Genomic DNA, 15,303 nt, shown 5'->3' with positions numbered 1-15,303 from the left:
ATAAAACACATACATACATAGTCGTAGTTCGCGTATAGTGCAAAAGCTCAGCCCAGATCAGGCATCACTACTTGAGTGTGAAAGCGAGAGAGAGCAATTCAGGGCTTTTGTCAAGCATTTGCGATGTCATGACTTTCTCTCGTAGTGAAAACTACTAGAACTTGGCTCTTGGTGAGAACACATAGTCGTCTCACTACTAGCAGAAGAAGAGTGTGTAGTAGTAGTCCTGCTGCTGCTGAATTATTACGACGGAGAGAGAAAGAGTGGGAGAAAGCCAGGACTGAGGGTTTGCTTGCAGGAAGTGGAGAATAGTTGTATAGAGAGTGGTTGGTGTGAAGTATTGCGAATTTCGATAAATTCTTGGCATATATAGGACCGATCCCTCAATAAAGTTCGCTCCATTACCGCACTTGAAGGCAGCAAAGATCGAGAGATAAATCTTGATGCATTACTTATCCCTTATTGCTTCTCGAGAGGAGTACATACAACAATGTATAATCAAATTACTTATCGCACCACAATTCCTCTCCATTATACCACCCATTAGTACCAGAACGAAGCAAAGTAGTGCTCTCATCTAATACGTACCACCGACGAGCTTTCGAGTTCAACTGCGACGAGAAGGAGGTCGAGTTTGTCCTCTGCATTTTAAAAGCCAGCCACCACGTCTTGTTTAGTTTGAGATTTTTGCGAGTCTCGTCCTCAGTACCGTTCTTGGTTTATGTCGAGAAGGAAGGAAGAGAGAAAGTCAGCCGACCAACCAACACGCAGTTTAATTCAACTAGTCTTTCTCTCTCCCACTTTCCCCACCACTACCAACCACCAGTCCAGGCCATCATCAATCACAACAGAGTCAGCAGCATGTGTGTATCTCACTTAAATAAAGGAATCATGTGAGAGAACCAGTAAGGAAAATGCATCGCGGTTAATAATAAGTCGTCGTCGTCCGTATTTATATTTTGTGGTGTGCTTCTTCTTCTCTTCTCTACTGCCCCACTGCTTACTTTACTATCTCTCTCATCCATAATAAAAGTGAACAAGTTGTTCATTTTTTTCATGCCAAATAAGTAGACAGACATAACATAACATAGTTAGTTTTAGTTAGTTAGTTAGCCAACCAACCTCATGTTACAAAGTGATTGTGACCTTCGCATTTTACATTTATTATACAATCATCACTCACTCACGGCTCATCTTCTCTACACACTCGTGTTGGTTGGTATGTACATTTACACGTCTTTAACTGCGAGAAGGATTGAAAGGATTTAAAGGACTCTATAATGATGACCTTATCATCGAGAAGATAAGTCGACCCTTAACACGGCTGGACAAAGTGGTTAAAGCTGGTCATGTGGAAAGAGCAGGATACATATAATTCCATTCTCAAGGTAACTAACTGCCACTCAAATATGTATTTCAACATCCTCGTAAAATTCAGTCCAAACCGAGTAGTTTAACGAATTGGTATCATACATAAATAAGTAAAACTACAGGATATTTGAGAAACTTGTTTTCTTTGAGATAAATTATATTCGACCTTAAAACATAATTTCTTAAACAAAGTTTAATAATGTTTTTTTCTGGTATTTTTTTCCTTTAAAGAAATTAAATTACTTTTAAAATTGGGAAAGTTTGAAACTACGGTAGATTAAGAATCTCATTAGGCAATTAAATGTATCCACCTACTTGAGAGTGGTTCTCCCTTTGTCGAACTATCCAGTGTGTAGGATTGACGTTATTTTGTCACGAAGATATAAAACGTGAAATGTGGGTGCAGAGGTAATAAAAGCTAGGCAATGCCATTTACATGTATTTTGTCTTTGTCACTCTGTCTACCGAGAGCACAATACAGGGACATAAATTTTATGGGTGTTATTCTTCTCCTTCTTGATTTCATTGCATTCATTTAACAACAGGGATTCGAAGAGGAATTCATTAATGAGGTGCTAAAGTAGAGGAGTCCTCTCAAGTGCGTGATATGTCTTCGTCTTGGGGGATAGACAGCATGGGGTCATCGGGCGGCGGACGGGGCGTGTTCGGGAAATCTTGCCCCACAACAACCACCACTAATCCCCCCATGCCCCCTGTCTCGTCCTCAATAGGCAATCAATTGCCTCCCCAGCCTGTTTCGGACATGAGAAAGGAGGGGGTCCGGCTGGAAACTCTAGTTTTGGGACAAGACCGCGTCATTGTTCCCACAGTTGCTCCACGCCCCACCTTAGTTTCAGAACAATCTGTGACCACGATGATGACCTCGTCCGCAGCAGTCCCCGTCCAACAGCCTCCGAAAGAGAAGAGTTCTCCCATCAAGATGAGCTCTTTTTCGAGTGTTCCTGCCAAGGGGGCCAGTGAAGCCATTAGTCGAAGACCCATCTACCCAAACTTTCCTTTCTCCCCCTTCACGTCCCCTGGAAGTTCACCATTCGCTAGGCGACGACAATTCAAGGAATCGCAGAGAGTAAGCGTGGAGCGGATTGGGGATAATGTGCAACTAAATCAGTACCGACTCAAGGAGCCGATTGGTCGAGGGGCGTATGGAATTGTCAAGCTGGCGTACAATGAGGAGGATGATAACCATTATGTAAGCGGGATATAGGCCAATAATAATTTTATAGTAAGCTGGCATAACAATTACAAGATTTGACACGTATTTGGTTCGATAACATATTAGGCGATGAAGATACTCTCAAAGAAAAAGTTGTTCCAGAAAGCTGGGATTTTTGGTCGAGTTGCTCCTAGTCGAAAGCCTCAGGGGAAAGGTGTAATCGAAAATCCACTGGATCCACTTCAAAGGTATAATTTATTTCTCTTTGGTGAAAGTATTTTAAATAAAAAGGGTGCCTAAGTATGTTACATATGTGGATGAATTTCTATCTAGGGTGTATCGTGAAGTCGCCATTTTGAAGAAATTAGATCATACTAATGTTGTCAAATTGGTCGAAGTTCTAGATGACCCTGCCGAGGATAGTTTATATCTAGGTACATACATACACTAATGAAGTATTAAATCATGCAATTCGAACCATTTAGTACTAATTAACACTAATTATTACCCTAGTTTTTGAGCTTTTGGAGCGAGGAGAAGTGTTGGAAGTGCCCACGGATAGTCCACTCCCGGAGGAGAAAGCGTGGAAATACTTTCGAGATGTCGTCCTCGGTTTAGAGTACCTGCACTATCAAAAGATATGCCATCGGGATTTGAAACCCTCAAATCTCTTGCTAAGTGATGATGACCACATCAAAATTGCGGATTTTGGCGTGTGCAATGAGTTCAATGGTGAAGACGATGCCATTCTTTCGAGCACTTTGGGAACGCCAGCTTTCATTGCACCAGGTAAATGAGTACATTCTGTGATACGCACAAGTACGAATTGTGTCATCAGTCTCATCTAATTAATATTCCATTCCAATTTCCAGAGGCTCTGGCTGCTTCAAGGGAAAGTTACAGTGGGAAGATGGCCGACATTTGGCAGTTGGGGGTCACCTTGTATGCCCTCGTGTATGGGAAAGTCCCATTCCACGAGGAGAGCATTATTAAACTCTACGAAAAAATTCAGTCAGAAGAGCTATGCTTTAAAACTACTCCAGAAATTTCTTTTTTGCTCAAGAATCTTTTAGAAAGGTACCTAACGTTTATCATATTATACAAAATATGCATTCTCAATTACGCAATACATTGCTACAAAAAACTAGAAACCTAAACCAGTTTTTTGTTAAATTTCTGTGCAGTATGTTGCAAAAGGATCCCAAACAAAGAATCACTCTACCTCAGATCAAGGTAAGATTATTATTTTGACAAATGTACATAAAATATCAATTTGCATCACAAATCCGAAACACAGCTATATACTAATTTCCATTGCAAATTGATTCATTCTCCACAGATTCACAACTGGGTAACAAAAGACGGCCAATTTCAACTCCCCTCAGAGGAGGAAAACTGCACGAGCTACGTGGAAGTAACGGAGGACGATGTTATGAATTGTGTTCGCTCTATACCAAAAATAGACACAATTATTCTGGTCAGAACCATGCTGAAAAATCATTCTTTCCAACATCCTTTCAAGCGGAATTATGGGAGCAGAAATCTACTCCATGTCAACGGTCGTTCCCACTCTGCGCCCAGCTCGTATGACCTTCTCTTCGAAAGGTGAGCTATCTCTTAGCATCTCCGCCTTTTAAACATTTTTCTTCATCTTTTTCTTCTAAAACTTGACAGGAAAATGTCCCTCGACTCTGGCCTACTTCCAATGGTGACCGAGTCCAAGTGGGAGCAACCCTGTGTCAGATCTGGTTTTCCGAGGTCTCCCATTACAAAGCTGAGTGATACGACCCCTGCCCCCGCCCCCACAGCCGCACAAGTCTTGACAAGGAAAAACTGATGGAAATCAAAAATACTCATCGTTTCGTTCTCATTGCCAGTCTTGCTACTATTCATACATATTTGCAACAGATATAATTTTATTTTTGAGTCTTATAAACCATGACCATATCATCATCATGCACACACATATATAAATATACATAGGAGTACCAAGGTCCTCTCATCTCATTCATAAAGTGTCTTCTTATTCCTTCTTATACAAAAAATATCCCTATAATTTTACTTACTTATCAATACTTAATATGTACACTCTTAGAAAAAATTTTACTTTTTTGAAAAGTAAGTGCACTTTTTACTCCATATGAAGTAAGATTTACTCTGTATCAAGTAAGCGTTACTCTGGATTTAGTAAACTTTGCTTCATATGGAGTAAAAAGTGCACTTACTTTTCAAAAAAGTAAAATTATTTCTAAGAGTGTACCAATGTGTCCCTATCTCTCTCTCTCATTATAACATTCCTCTCTAATATCTCTCCTAAACTTGGTCTCAGATACTTACTAAATAACATAAGGTGCTCTTAACGCTGAAATATTACTTTAATAATACTGTGACACAACAAATTTTTAAAATCTAGATATCGCAACTCTATGTAACGTAACGTAGTCAGTCAAACTTACATATTCCTTCGTACGCACTTTTTATTATTCCTTAATAGCCATTCCAGTCGGAACAATATACGTTTTAATTTCTTGTACGTGCTATAAATATAATTTTAATAACAATTTAATGTTGTCACACACTACAAACAAACAAACAAACAAATTATTAAGGAGAAAAGAAGTATATCTAAATATTGTGTATGTCAAAAATTATGTGTATGCAAAGTCTAAAAAAATAGGTACATACGTACATACAGATGTAAGTATGAGGAATTTATCATCCTGACCCAGCAATAACCTGACTTTTGCGTATACTCTCTTATTCCTCTTACCTGATACTTGTCAGCAACTCACGTATTTCAAATATATTATTCTACATATATTATTATACTTACTTAAATTTTTGCGAAATCATCAACAAAACTCAACATCAAATGTCTTCTCGTCAACGCTACAAACAAACACAAATAATACGTGTGGGTTGTTGTTGCTTTTAAATAATTTGTCTTTCTACGGATTTATATTCCATTATGTCTACAAGTACTCGGTCGGATGGGTGATGATGACATGCTTTATTATATCCTTCGGTCTGCATGTAGCAGTCAAGTCATGCAGTCATCATCACACCACTTTTAGCGTTTTTAACTTTTTGAAATTAATTCTGTCTGAATTGAACAATTTTTAATAAACAGTCAGAGATACGTCTACATTTTGAAGCTCTACATTAAAATTACACGGGGAACGAATTTGTCATTTATTTGTCTTTCATCACCAAAAAGTAATGCATACATACAACCCTTTTCCCATGTCGAGATGATCATCGCTCGTACTGCCCGACGCTTCACTTCACTGCCTCCATCCGGAACGATTATCTAAACTAATCTAAACTACGCTCTCTCGTTCACAAAAATAAATAAATATATCGAAAATCATACAACAAAAGTCGTCCCCAGTGAGCACAATACCTTTCAAAGATTCCTTTATCTGACGGTAAATTCAAATTCAATCTCATTCATGTCATCATATCACCTCATCAGAAAAAATACAAGATTCGCTTTTTTCCAATACCCACAACACAATAAGGGGGAAGTAGATCATGAAGAAGAAAAAAAAACCATGTGTTTCGTATTTATTGGTTTGATTCAGAATTTCATGACTAAACTATTCAGACTTGACTAGACCAACGCTACATGCTCCGCTTGCAAAGCCATACCTGAAAAATTGAGAGCATATCTAATAAAACAAGTAACTGTGGTGGAATGAAAGCCGTAATTGCCAACGTAATGAAGCATGAAGCGTCGACGACACCACCACCATTATTATTGAACTACTACTACTAGCAAATAACACCTCAGCGAGTAGTATGCATGCAATAATGCGATGAAAAGTTCAACAATTACCCATTGTTGGGTAAATTAAAGACTTAAGTACGGAGCCTGTCCTGTCTCCTCTCGTGCTGTTGCCTACTTGCAATTGTTGCAATGCCAATAATAAATATCTGAGAAAAGTGTAAGCTTCAGAGATGAAGATCTTTTTTTAAAAGTCTGAAACTGCAGGAGAGGAGAGGAAGCAAGGCTTAGAAATCTCAACCATGTCGCTCAACGCGACCAGACCAGACCACTGACTAAATTATTGTGTTTAGATATGTATTGAAGATTGTAACAACAAAATTTATTTTGTACCATCAATTCTGTTTTGTGCACTTGCAAACAAGAGCAATTTATGTATGTACGTATCCCTCCCTCATTCTTTCCTCCTCGGTATTCCGGGGGGTTGTGATTCTTTTCAAATCATACGCAACGGGAGTTGTCTCAATTTCTATTCAATTTCCGAGTTGAATAAATTTCAGGAAATTATTTACGATGAGTGGTTGGATAATACTTTTCATTTCTTTGCTCAGCAGACGGCATACAGTTCTTTATTTATTGTGTGCTAACTATCCAACTAACTAACTATACACATTTACATACATACTTATACACGTCATGCTGTTGGCTTGGCTTGTATTTATGTACAAGAGGGGAAGAAAGAAAGCACAAACCAAACCAGTAGAGAAACAGAATAAGCATTATATTCTTCTCGTTGCATTATTATCTTGCAATAATATGTCGAATTGACTCGAGTTGAAGATGAGTATTTGCTGTTATGTGATGATGATTGCCCGTATAAAATATACTGCTTGGTTTGCATAGCATTTCTCTGTTGTTGCAATATTTGCATTTGTTTGCTCCTCCTCAACAATCGGCGACCAACGACAATCTGATTTGCAATTGGTGTAAACACTGCACTGCATGAGAAACAAGGTAATGCGCGAGTGCAGAAAAGTGCATTCAGTAGGTGATTAGCATATCCTCTATCGCTGTGCTGAACCATTATGGCATCAGTGTGGTGGTCATTTATTTGTATGCAACATACTTAAGATTTAACAGAATAGTGCAATAAGTAAGTCCGACATCATTTATGCATTATTGTGGTTGGTCTAGTTCAATGTCAAATTTGAAAGGACGTTCAAGGGACTAAAATTTTCAGAATTGGCACAACTTATCAAAATTGTGTTATGCACCGTAAATGCACATGATTCTGAGATCATTCACTTCTGCAATGGCCCTTCCCTAGGACTCAACCAACATATGTTGTTTCAAGGCAGCAGCAATTTTGTACTTATATGTACTAATGACGGACTAAATTGAAAATGAGATATCCTGAAGCAATGTACGTGATGAGATAATTGTCGTAAATTTGATTACTCATTTTCTTCTTGGTCAACCTATTTCTCGATATTGCCCAGTAAAAATTAACTGAACTGCTTACCAATAAAAAATCAATCTGGTAACGTTACAAATTTTACGATATATTAAAAATGCATTCATTTAAAATAATCCGCATGTGGATCATCCCACTGGAGATAAACATGAAATAAAGCATTTATTTATACCAATAGTTGATAATATGTACATTCATGTCATGTTTATACGCATTCACACACTATTAACATAATGCATGTCGATATATTTATATACGAGTGCATGGAACTTCTTAATACCTTACCTGAAAAGGTAGCATTCATGAAAAGCAATCATGCATGGACGGGTCTAGGACTTTTCGCATTCCCAAAAATTGTATACCAGAGTCCGTTTTTTTGAAGGCCTATTTCAATGTCGCAGTTTGTGTGCCCGATATGATCATAAACATAATAATTATCATAATAAATAATTGGGTACGTTGCGCAAGTTAAAAAATATTATGCAGCGATCTTCATCAAATTATGTACTCAAGTGCAGTTATATTTCAAAAATGTGGAATCGTCACCAGCACTCAAAAGTGCACTAATAAATAACATACTGATAAAAGTCGAACCATATGCAACTTTAATACTGAGACGTGCATTATTGTTACCATTTGCAATTGTGTGTCCTTTATCATTTCCAACGAGGACTTGGCACACAATGGTATCATATTACAGTAGTACATACACAGCTTGGTTGGTGGTGGTCTCTGGTCACAGGTAAAAATCATCGCACGCATCTATAAAGTTGAACCCTTTTGTTGGCTATTGGGTTCTTGGTGGCCTGATTTCAAGTCGAGAGTAGTCTTATGTCCCCCATCGTCATTTTATTAATGTAAAATGGTTTTCAACTTTCCAACACCTTGTTGTGGTTTGGTTTGCAGCAGCCTCACAATTACTGAACGACTATTCAACTCGACAGCAGCTTTATATTTAAGAGAGTTAGTACAGTGTCAATGGATGCATGAGGCCGGAAATGAAATGAGAGCTTCATCCCCAGCATGAAGAAGATGATGACGATCATCATCATCATCACCTTTTCGATCTATGTATGTGCATGCCTATTATCAGCCATCATTTAAAGGATTTCTCTTGTTTTCAGTCTTGTTCAAATGTGTTAATTTTATCCTCATGAATGAATCCTATCATTTTCGAGGTGAATTTATCTACTTATAAACGATTTGGCTCCGTGTCACGCATGGCCTGACATATTCAAAGCGATAATTGTGTTCTTCTTCTCAAATGTGTAGGTTATTACTTATGTATAACTGACATTATGACACGTATCATGCCTATTTCAGCAGTTATTTGAAAAGTGACAGACTCAAAGGTCTAGGATACGACCGAGGAGGAAGCGTCCTTCTGTCAGCTTACTTACTTACTTATTCATAATAATTATTCTTACAGGATTTTTGTTGTGCTTTTCGCATTAACATCTTGTCATAAGAAAAGAAGCCCATATTTCTTGCCTTTTACGTGGATTTGAGATGATGCCGCTATGACAGGGTAGCTTTCACAGTTTATTTTTTACCAAGCATTCTTCTCCCCTCAGCAGCAGCCCTACGATACGATTCGTACGTAAGTAAAGTATGTGACTCTTGTACGATTCTTCTTCTTCTTCTTCCTTTGTGTAACAACTCTGAGAACTGTATAAGAGAAGAGAGAGACTCTGAGTTCGTATAGGAATAATATCATCAGAGAGAGCTACATATACTCTGCCTTTGCATTACTATATGTATGTCTCCACTACTACTTTTGCCCTGCTCAGACTGTGCAACATTACATACATATTTCCCTTCGACTTAATACACGAGAGAAGAGAGAAACTATACAGGATACGACTTTAAGCTCTATCCCATCGTCAGGTTGCACCAAAGCAATTGCATTGTGTTTTATGTTGTGGTGGTTGATAGGAGAGAGGAGTAGTGAGTGGATCAATCTTCTTTTACCAAGTTAACTCACTCAATTTCCCATCAGCCTCAACCAACTTAACAAAACTGTAACAAACTGAACAGAGTAAACTAAATATCTTTAAGACTAATAAAAAAGTAAATCGACTCTTTAATATCTTGAGTGGTTTGGTTGGTTCCATCCGAGTGATAAGTACGAAAGACTGTTATTAGTAGAAGACCACACCACCAAAATAATTTATCCGACATGCCGATAACTCACCAACAACCATCCAAAGGAAAGATTAAGGGGGAGGAGGAGGACTAATAAAAATATTGGATAAATATTGTTTTTTTTACGGGGAAAAGTACCAACGGGAAAATGGAGTCCAATCAGAGGAGGACGGAGTAATAAATCGACGACCAGGAATAAATTGGAGAGGAGAAAGGACGACATTACACTCACTCACCGATTTGACCACTTATGAACTTACACCTTTAACTGGTCTGGTGGTGATTGATTCTCGAGTGTGTTGTTGTTGGCTGCTTTATCTGCACATGAGAAAGCGTTGGCTCGTGATTACACTAGATAAGCCAAAGTTATAAGTTGTGTGCTATTATTGTTACGAGTAAAAAAAATACATTGCAGATCCCAGTGAATGAATGGAACATTAGTTTGGGCAGAAAACTCATCACGTTTGAGAGTGAGTTTCCGTAATCAGTCAAACAAACCAAAGGCCAAGCTAATGTCACAAAATTGTAGGAACATAATCTCCTCAAATATTATATTTTGTATGGGAAAAATAAGATAACAAGAACTCTTTGTGGTGGTTCCGTGTTAATAATTATTTCCCACTCGGCGTATAGAGTCATTTTTTAGTGTAGTAGTTGTCTTTGTGATATATACATACATAAAATTATACATAATGTTGCATTTATTATAACCAAAAGTGCGTTTATTTATTGTGCTCGAAAGTAGTAATTCTCCAATATTAGGAGATTGTGGTTAAGGAGAAATATTCGAGAAAAAGTGGTTGTGAAAGTCATCCAAAGTTAGCATTTGTAAGATTGCGTTATACTTATTAAATAAGAAGAGCAGCTCATCTCTCTAATTGCAAAACCTAATTTCTACTCAGAAACTTAGCATTTCTTAAAATTATACATATACAAGAACGAAATGCATTATTTTGATGACAAGGATCCAATTTTGGTAGGATTGTCAAAGAGAAAGTAGCGAGAGAAGAGCAACACGCCGAAAACTGTGAGTTTAATTTTAACCAGAATCATAAAACTGATTACGGTCAAGTTTAAGATTGAAATTTTTTGGGTTTTTAGATATCTCTGATTTTCAGTGATATTGAAATATGAGTACCAGCAGCACCCAGGACTATCAATGGTGAGTCGGCCTGACTTTCTCCTGGTACCAGTAGCTAAAGCAATATCTTAAACTTGTTCTGGACGTGGTTTTGCAGGGCCTACGCCATCATGGACTCATCCCGAGTGTCCACATTTCTTATATCCATCCTTCTCATAGTTTATGGAAGTTTCAGGTAAGCCTCACAATAATAAAATTTCCCTGAAAGTGACCAATGTTGCATTGTTTCCCACAAGGCGTAGAAACTCGTAAAAATGTCCTAATGTTTGATTGGCCCCACAGATCGTTAAACATGGAGCAGGAGGCTCGTGAAAGGGAGAAAGAGAAGGAATTGGCCAAGCTGACTGGAATTGCGAACAACAACGAAAGCAGTAGGTTTCTTTTTTTAGGTGATAATTACCAGGCTTTTATGAACCTGAACTTTCCGTCGTTTTTTGCACACATTTATTGAAACTATGTCCATTATATGACCTAAAATGACGTTAAAATCAGCTACATTTGGTCTAGATGTACAAACCTTGGATACTATGCAAGCGCTGTGTCTACCACTGGGGGCTTCCATTTCACTCCTCGTCATGTTCTTCTTCTTCGACTCTATGCAAATGCTTTTCGCAATATGCACGGCAGGTGAGTACATAAAATACAGAGGTAAAAGTAAACCAATTATCAGTCAAAATTTATATATTCATTGTTAATTATTTTTTCAGTTATCGCAACAATAGCTTTAGCATTTCTCCTCCTTCCCATGTGTCAATACATAATTCGACCCTGTTCTTCCGGGAATAAGTAAGTATTATCATTTCTCCTTGATTATTATTATTCGTGTCAAATTATGCAGAAATGGAATAAATAAAGACGTAACTAACCCTGATGTGTCTCTCGTTTAGAATATCATTCGGATTTTGTGGGAGGTTTACTGGAGCAGAACTGATGTCATTTTCCCTTTCAATAACAATAGTATGCGTTTGGGTTCTCACAGGGCACTGGCTCCTCATGGATGGTAACGTTATAAACTCACATGTTCAAATTTGTGCAATTAAGAACGCATAATATTGTCCTACTTTCTCCTTGTTATTAGCCATGGGTATGGGACTTTGCGTTGCATTTATCGCATTTGTGCGTCTACCAAGTTTAAAAGTGTCTACACTACTACTTACTGGTCTACTTCTGTACGATGTGTTTTGGGTCTTTTTCTCATCGTACCTCTTCAACGCCAACGTCATGGTGAAAGTAAGAGAAAGCTGCAATAAATTGTTTGATTAAGGATGTGGTTGTGATTTTAAATACGTTTCTGTGTTTTCTTAGGTTGCCACAAGACCGGCTGAGAATCCTATGGGGGTAAGTTCTTCTAATTTCACACTATAATACTTACCCAATTTATTAAAAATATATAATATGCATCAAAAGGTGAAGTGAAAGTAGAATTTAAACCAGATTTTTAATATATGCACATTTTAAATCTTAATAGTTGGTCGCCCGTAAACTACACGTAGGAGGAATGTTCAGAGTAAGTTGGTGCTTTTTTTTGATACGCTTTGATATTCTGAATTGATCTTTAACATTGTGTAATTGAACGTATTTACAGAATTATGTACCTCCAAAGCTATCTCTGCCCGGAAAATTGGTCTTTCCAAGTATGTACACTACGGGTCATTTTTCCATGTTGGGTTTAGGAGATATCGTAAGTCGGCTATTTATCTTCACCAGTTTCTTGTCTCTTATAAATTGACTAACGTTTCGTGCACTTTCTCCAAACTTGCAGGTGATGCCAGGACTTTTATTATGTTTCGTGTTAAGGTTACTGACACACTCATCTACTGATTACGCTTAGGTTTCTCAAAAGTATTACTATACACGGGTTCTTACGTGCATTTGTTATATTTCCAGATACGACGCTTATAAGAAATCCCAAGCAATTCATTTGGGAGAATTGGGGGTTCCTACTCCAAATCATTTAAGTAGAATTAGGTATCGTCATCATCAATTTCAATTAGTGATGACTTTGAACTAATATCGTGACGTGTTTGTTTTTTATGACTTTCAGTTATTTCCACTGCTCTCTCATCGGTTATTTTTTAGGATTATTAACCGCTACCGTTTCCAGCGAGGTTTTCAAAGCAGCACAACCAGCTCTTCTATACCTTGTCCCCTTCACGTTGCTACCACTGTTGACTATGGCATACTTAAAGGTATCACTTCCAACTTATCAATGTGCCCGACTTCCCAGTGGGAATCCTCTTCCTATCTGTGACTGAGATAGCGTATGACGTTGATTGAATGGAAAAGTCTCTCAATGAAAATCAAAAGCAAATTACAAATTATTTATTCACTTTGATTTCAGGGGGATTTGCGGACCATGTGGAGTGAACCATTTATAAATCATGTCCCATCAAAGCATCAAGACGTGTGATTCCTAATTTCCTGCTGCTGCTGCTGCTGCTCCAACAACCAACACATTACATAAAGCCGACTCTTGAACATGACTCAATTCTGTTCAATTCTTGAACTTGTAGTTTCTGGCAGCTTTTGATCAACTTCCTATCCAATATCTCTACTTACTACGTACCTACCTGCAAGCCAATCTACTACCTATATATCGACATCAAAGAAGAACAAATCCCTAAGCTAAGTGTGTAAAGGAAGAAGAAGAAGAAAAAGAAAGCAATTTAGAGTCGACCGACCCATCAGTATTGCAATATTCAACTCTACTCTCCACTCCGACGACTACTGCCCAATTCGTGAAGTGAAGGATTTTATATTATTAAAAAACCGCAAGAAGAAGCAAAACACAAGAAGAATCTCGGCATGTAAAGCGCTCGACAGATGTGATAATTTCGAAAACCCTGCTCGTTTTCGACCAACAAATATTTTTAAGTTACCAAAACATGACATGATCATAAGTTTGTCTCTCCTCCTCCTCCTCGTGTGTATATTTAACCTACGCGTCCCTCATCATTCATCATCATCATCTCCTCACACCACTTAATCGAAGACCACTTAACCAGAAAGAGAAAGTCTTAAACCCTACTTGATTTCGACGAGTTGAAAAGAAAGGAAACTGTTATTATCCAGACATCACCACCACATAGCATATTACGCCCGTTTATATAAATATATATTCAAACCTACCCGTGGATCATGTCTTTTTTGTTTTTTAGGTTTTGGGTAAAATTTGTTTGTTTAAGAAGACATGATTAATTTGTGACAAGTAATTTAATACTCGTTTGTTTGTACTCGTACCTTGCTCTGAGTGCTGACTTGATTGGAGTTGTTGTACTACACATATCTCATACCGTTGTGTTTTTATTTGTAGTAGTAACAATTTGCTTAAAACTCGTTTGACCTATTTACCCAAGTACGTACATTCGTACATACGTACATCCAAAAGTGGTGTGTGTGCAAGCAAGCAGAGGCGGATGTTTGGAGCATGGAGAGTTAGCTAAGCAACGCAAATTATTGCGACTCTCTCTCTCCTCTCTCTCTCTCTCTTTCAACCCACAAAAAAAACAACGACCGACCGATGATGCATCACGTTTCTATTCGGTGTGCCTATTCGACGACGACCACGGCGACGTCAACAGTTGTCCTTCGGCCATCGTGATCGTCATGTGTTTATGAGTGAAGGGAAGAAGAAAGAAAGGAGGAAAGGCGATATCTCAAGTTGGATGATGATGCATGAGGCGACAAAAACCTCCACAATTTCGCAATACTACTATCTTTCTTACCATTATATATATAAGTATACATACATACACAACATGTAAATAAGTCTGCAAATTAAAGTCATCTCCGCCGCCGCCGACGGCATCATCGCCTCTGTACAGGAATTGATTCGATTTAACTCTATAACTGATAGATAGAGAGAAGCGATACTGCGTCGTAGTATATAATATTTTAAATCTTAAAAAATGTGTTGTTGTTATATAGTGCATTCTCATAAGAAGGTCCTCCTCCTCCTACTTAAGTTTCTTTCTTAATTTCCACATTGTTCAGATTTTACGATACACAAATGTATGTAAAAGTAAGATGACATTTTTGTTACAATTTGTAGTCCTTGAAAAAGAAAGATTAAAAAATGGACGTAAAAATAAGTGCACAATAATACATGTCATGCATGAAGGAGAAACCGACTCATTTTTAGAATTCCTCACACTAACACTAACACAAGGAAATAACGGATTTTCGGGTTTTCTATCCCTCTCTCTCTCTCCCGTGATGATAAATGAGATCTCATCTCCAGAGTGGCCCATACTTAATACGAACGGCACGGA

General features: G+C 37.9%; 2 protein-coding genes across 6 annotated transcripts; both read left to right on the top strand.

Annotated features, from left to right (window-relative positions):
• The first annotated feature begins 230 nt into the window (after window positions 1-230).
• On the top strand, window positions 231-5,716 carry LOC110856710 (calcium/calmodulin-dependent protein kinase kinase 1). The gene is made up of 9 exons (XM_022105227.2): window positions 231-1,388; window positions 1,917-2,581; window positions 2,672-2,793; window positions 2,879-2,979; window positions 3,059-3,334; window positions 3,418-3,622; window positions 3,730-3,778; window positions 3,885-4,150; window positions 4,220-5,716. Exons 2-9 carry the CDS (start codon window positions 1,979-1,981, stop codon window positions 4,380-4,382), a joined length of 1,785 nt encoding a protein of 594 aa, XP_021960919.1. The 5' UTR covers window positions 231-1,388; window positions 1,917-1,978; the 3' UTR covers window positions 4,383-5,716.
• A 3,853-nt stretch (window positions 5,717-9,569) lies between these two features.
• On the top strand, window positions 9,570-15,123 carry LOC110856812 (signal peptide peptidase-like 3). Of its 5 annotated transcripts, XM_035857277.1 has the most exons (16): window positions 9,570-10,719; window positions 10,794-10,918; window positions 10,993-11,053; window positions 11,130-11,207; window positions 11,315-11,421; window positions 11,525-11,659; window positions 11,740-11,818; window positions 11,920-12,032; window positions 12,111-12,262; window positions 12,338-12,370; window positions 12,501-12,539; window positions 12,618-12,713; window positions 12,795-12,829; window positions 12,920-13,000; window positions 13,077-13,221; window positions 13,374-15,123. In XM_035857277.1, exons 3-16 carry the CDS (start codon window positions 11,022-11,024, stop codon window positions 13,440-13,442), a joined length of 1,194 nt encoding a protein of 397 aa, XP_035713170.1. In that variant the 5' UTR covers window positions 9,570-10,719; window positions 10,794-10,918; window positions 10,993-11,021; the 3' UTR covers window positions 13,443-15,123. The 5 variants fall into 5 exon arrangements, with proteins under 5 accessions (XP_035713170.1, XP_035713169.1, XP_021961060.1 ...); XM_035857276.1 differs by having other exon boundaries at window positions 9,570-10,918; XM_022105368.2 differs by having other exon boundaries at window positions 9,573-10,918; window positions 11,315-11,403.
• The last annotated feature ends 180 nt before the right edge of the window (window positions 15,124-15,303 follow it).

The sequence above is a fragment of the Folsomia candida genome, unplaced genomic scaffold, assembly GCF_002217175.1.
Source record: "Folsomia candida strain VU population unplaced genomic scaffold, ASM221717v1 Fcan01_Sc017, whole genome shotgun sequence".
NCBI lineage: Eukaryota > Metazoa > Arthropoda > Collembola > Entomobryomorpha > Isotomidae > Folsomia > Folsomia candida.
This window is presented reverse-complemented; position numbering and strand designations above follow the sequence as displayed.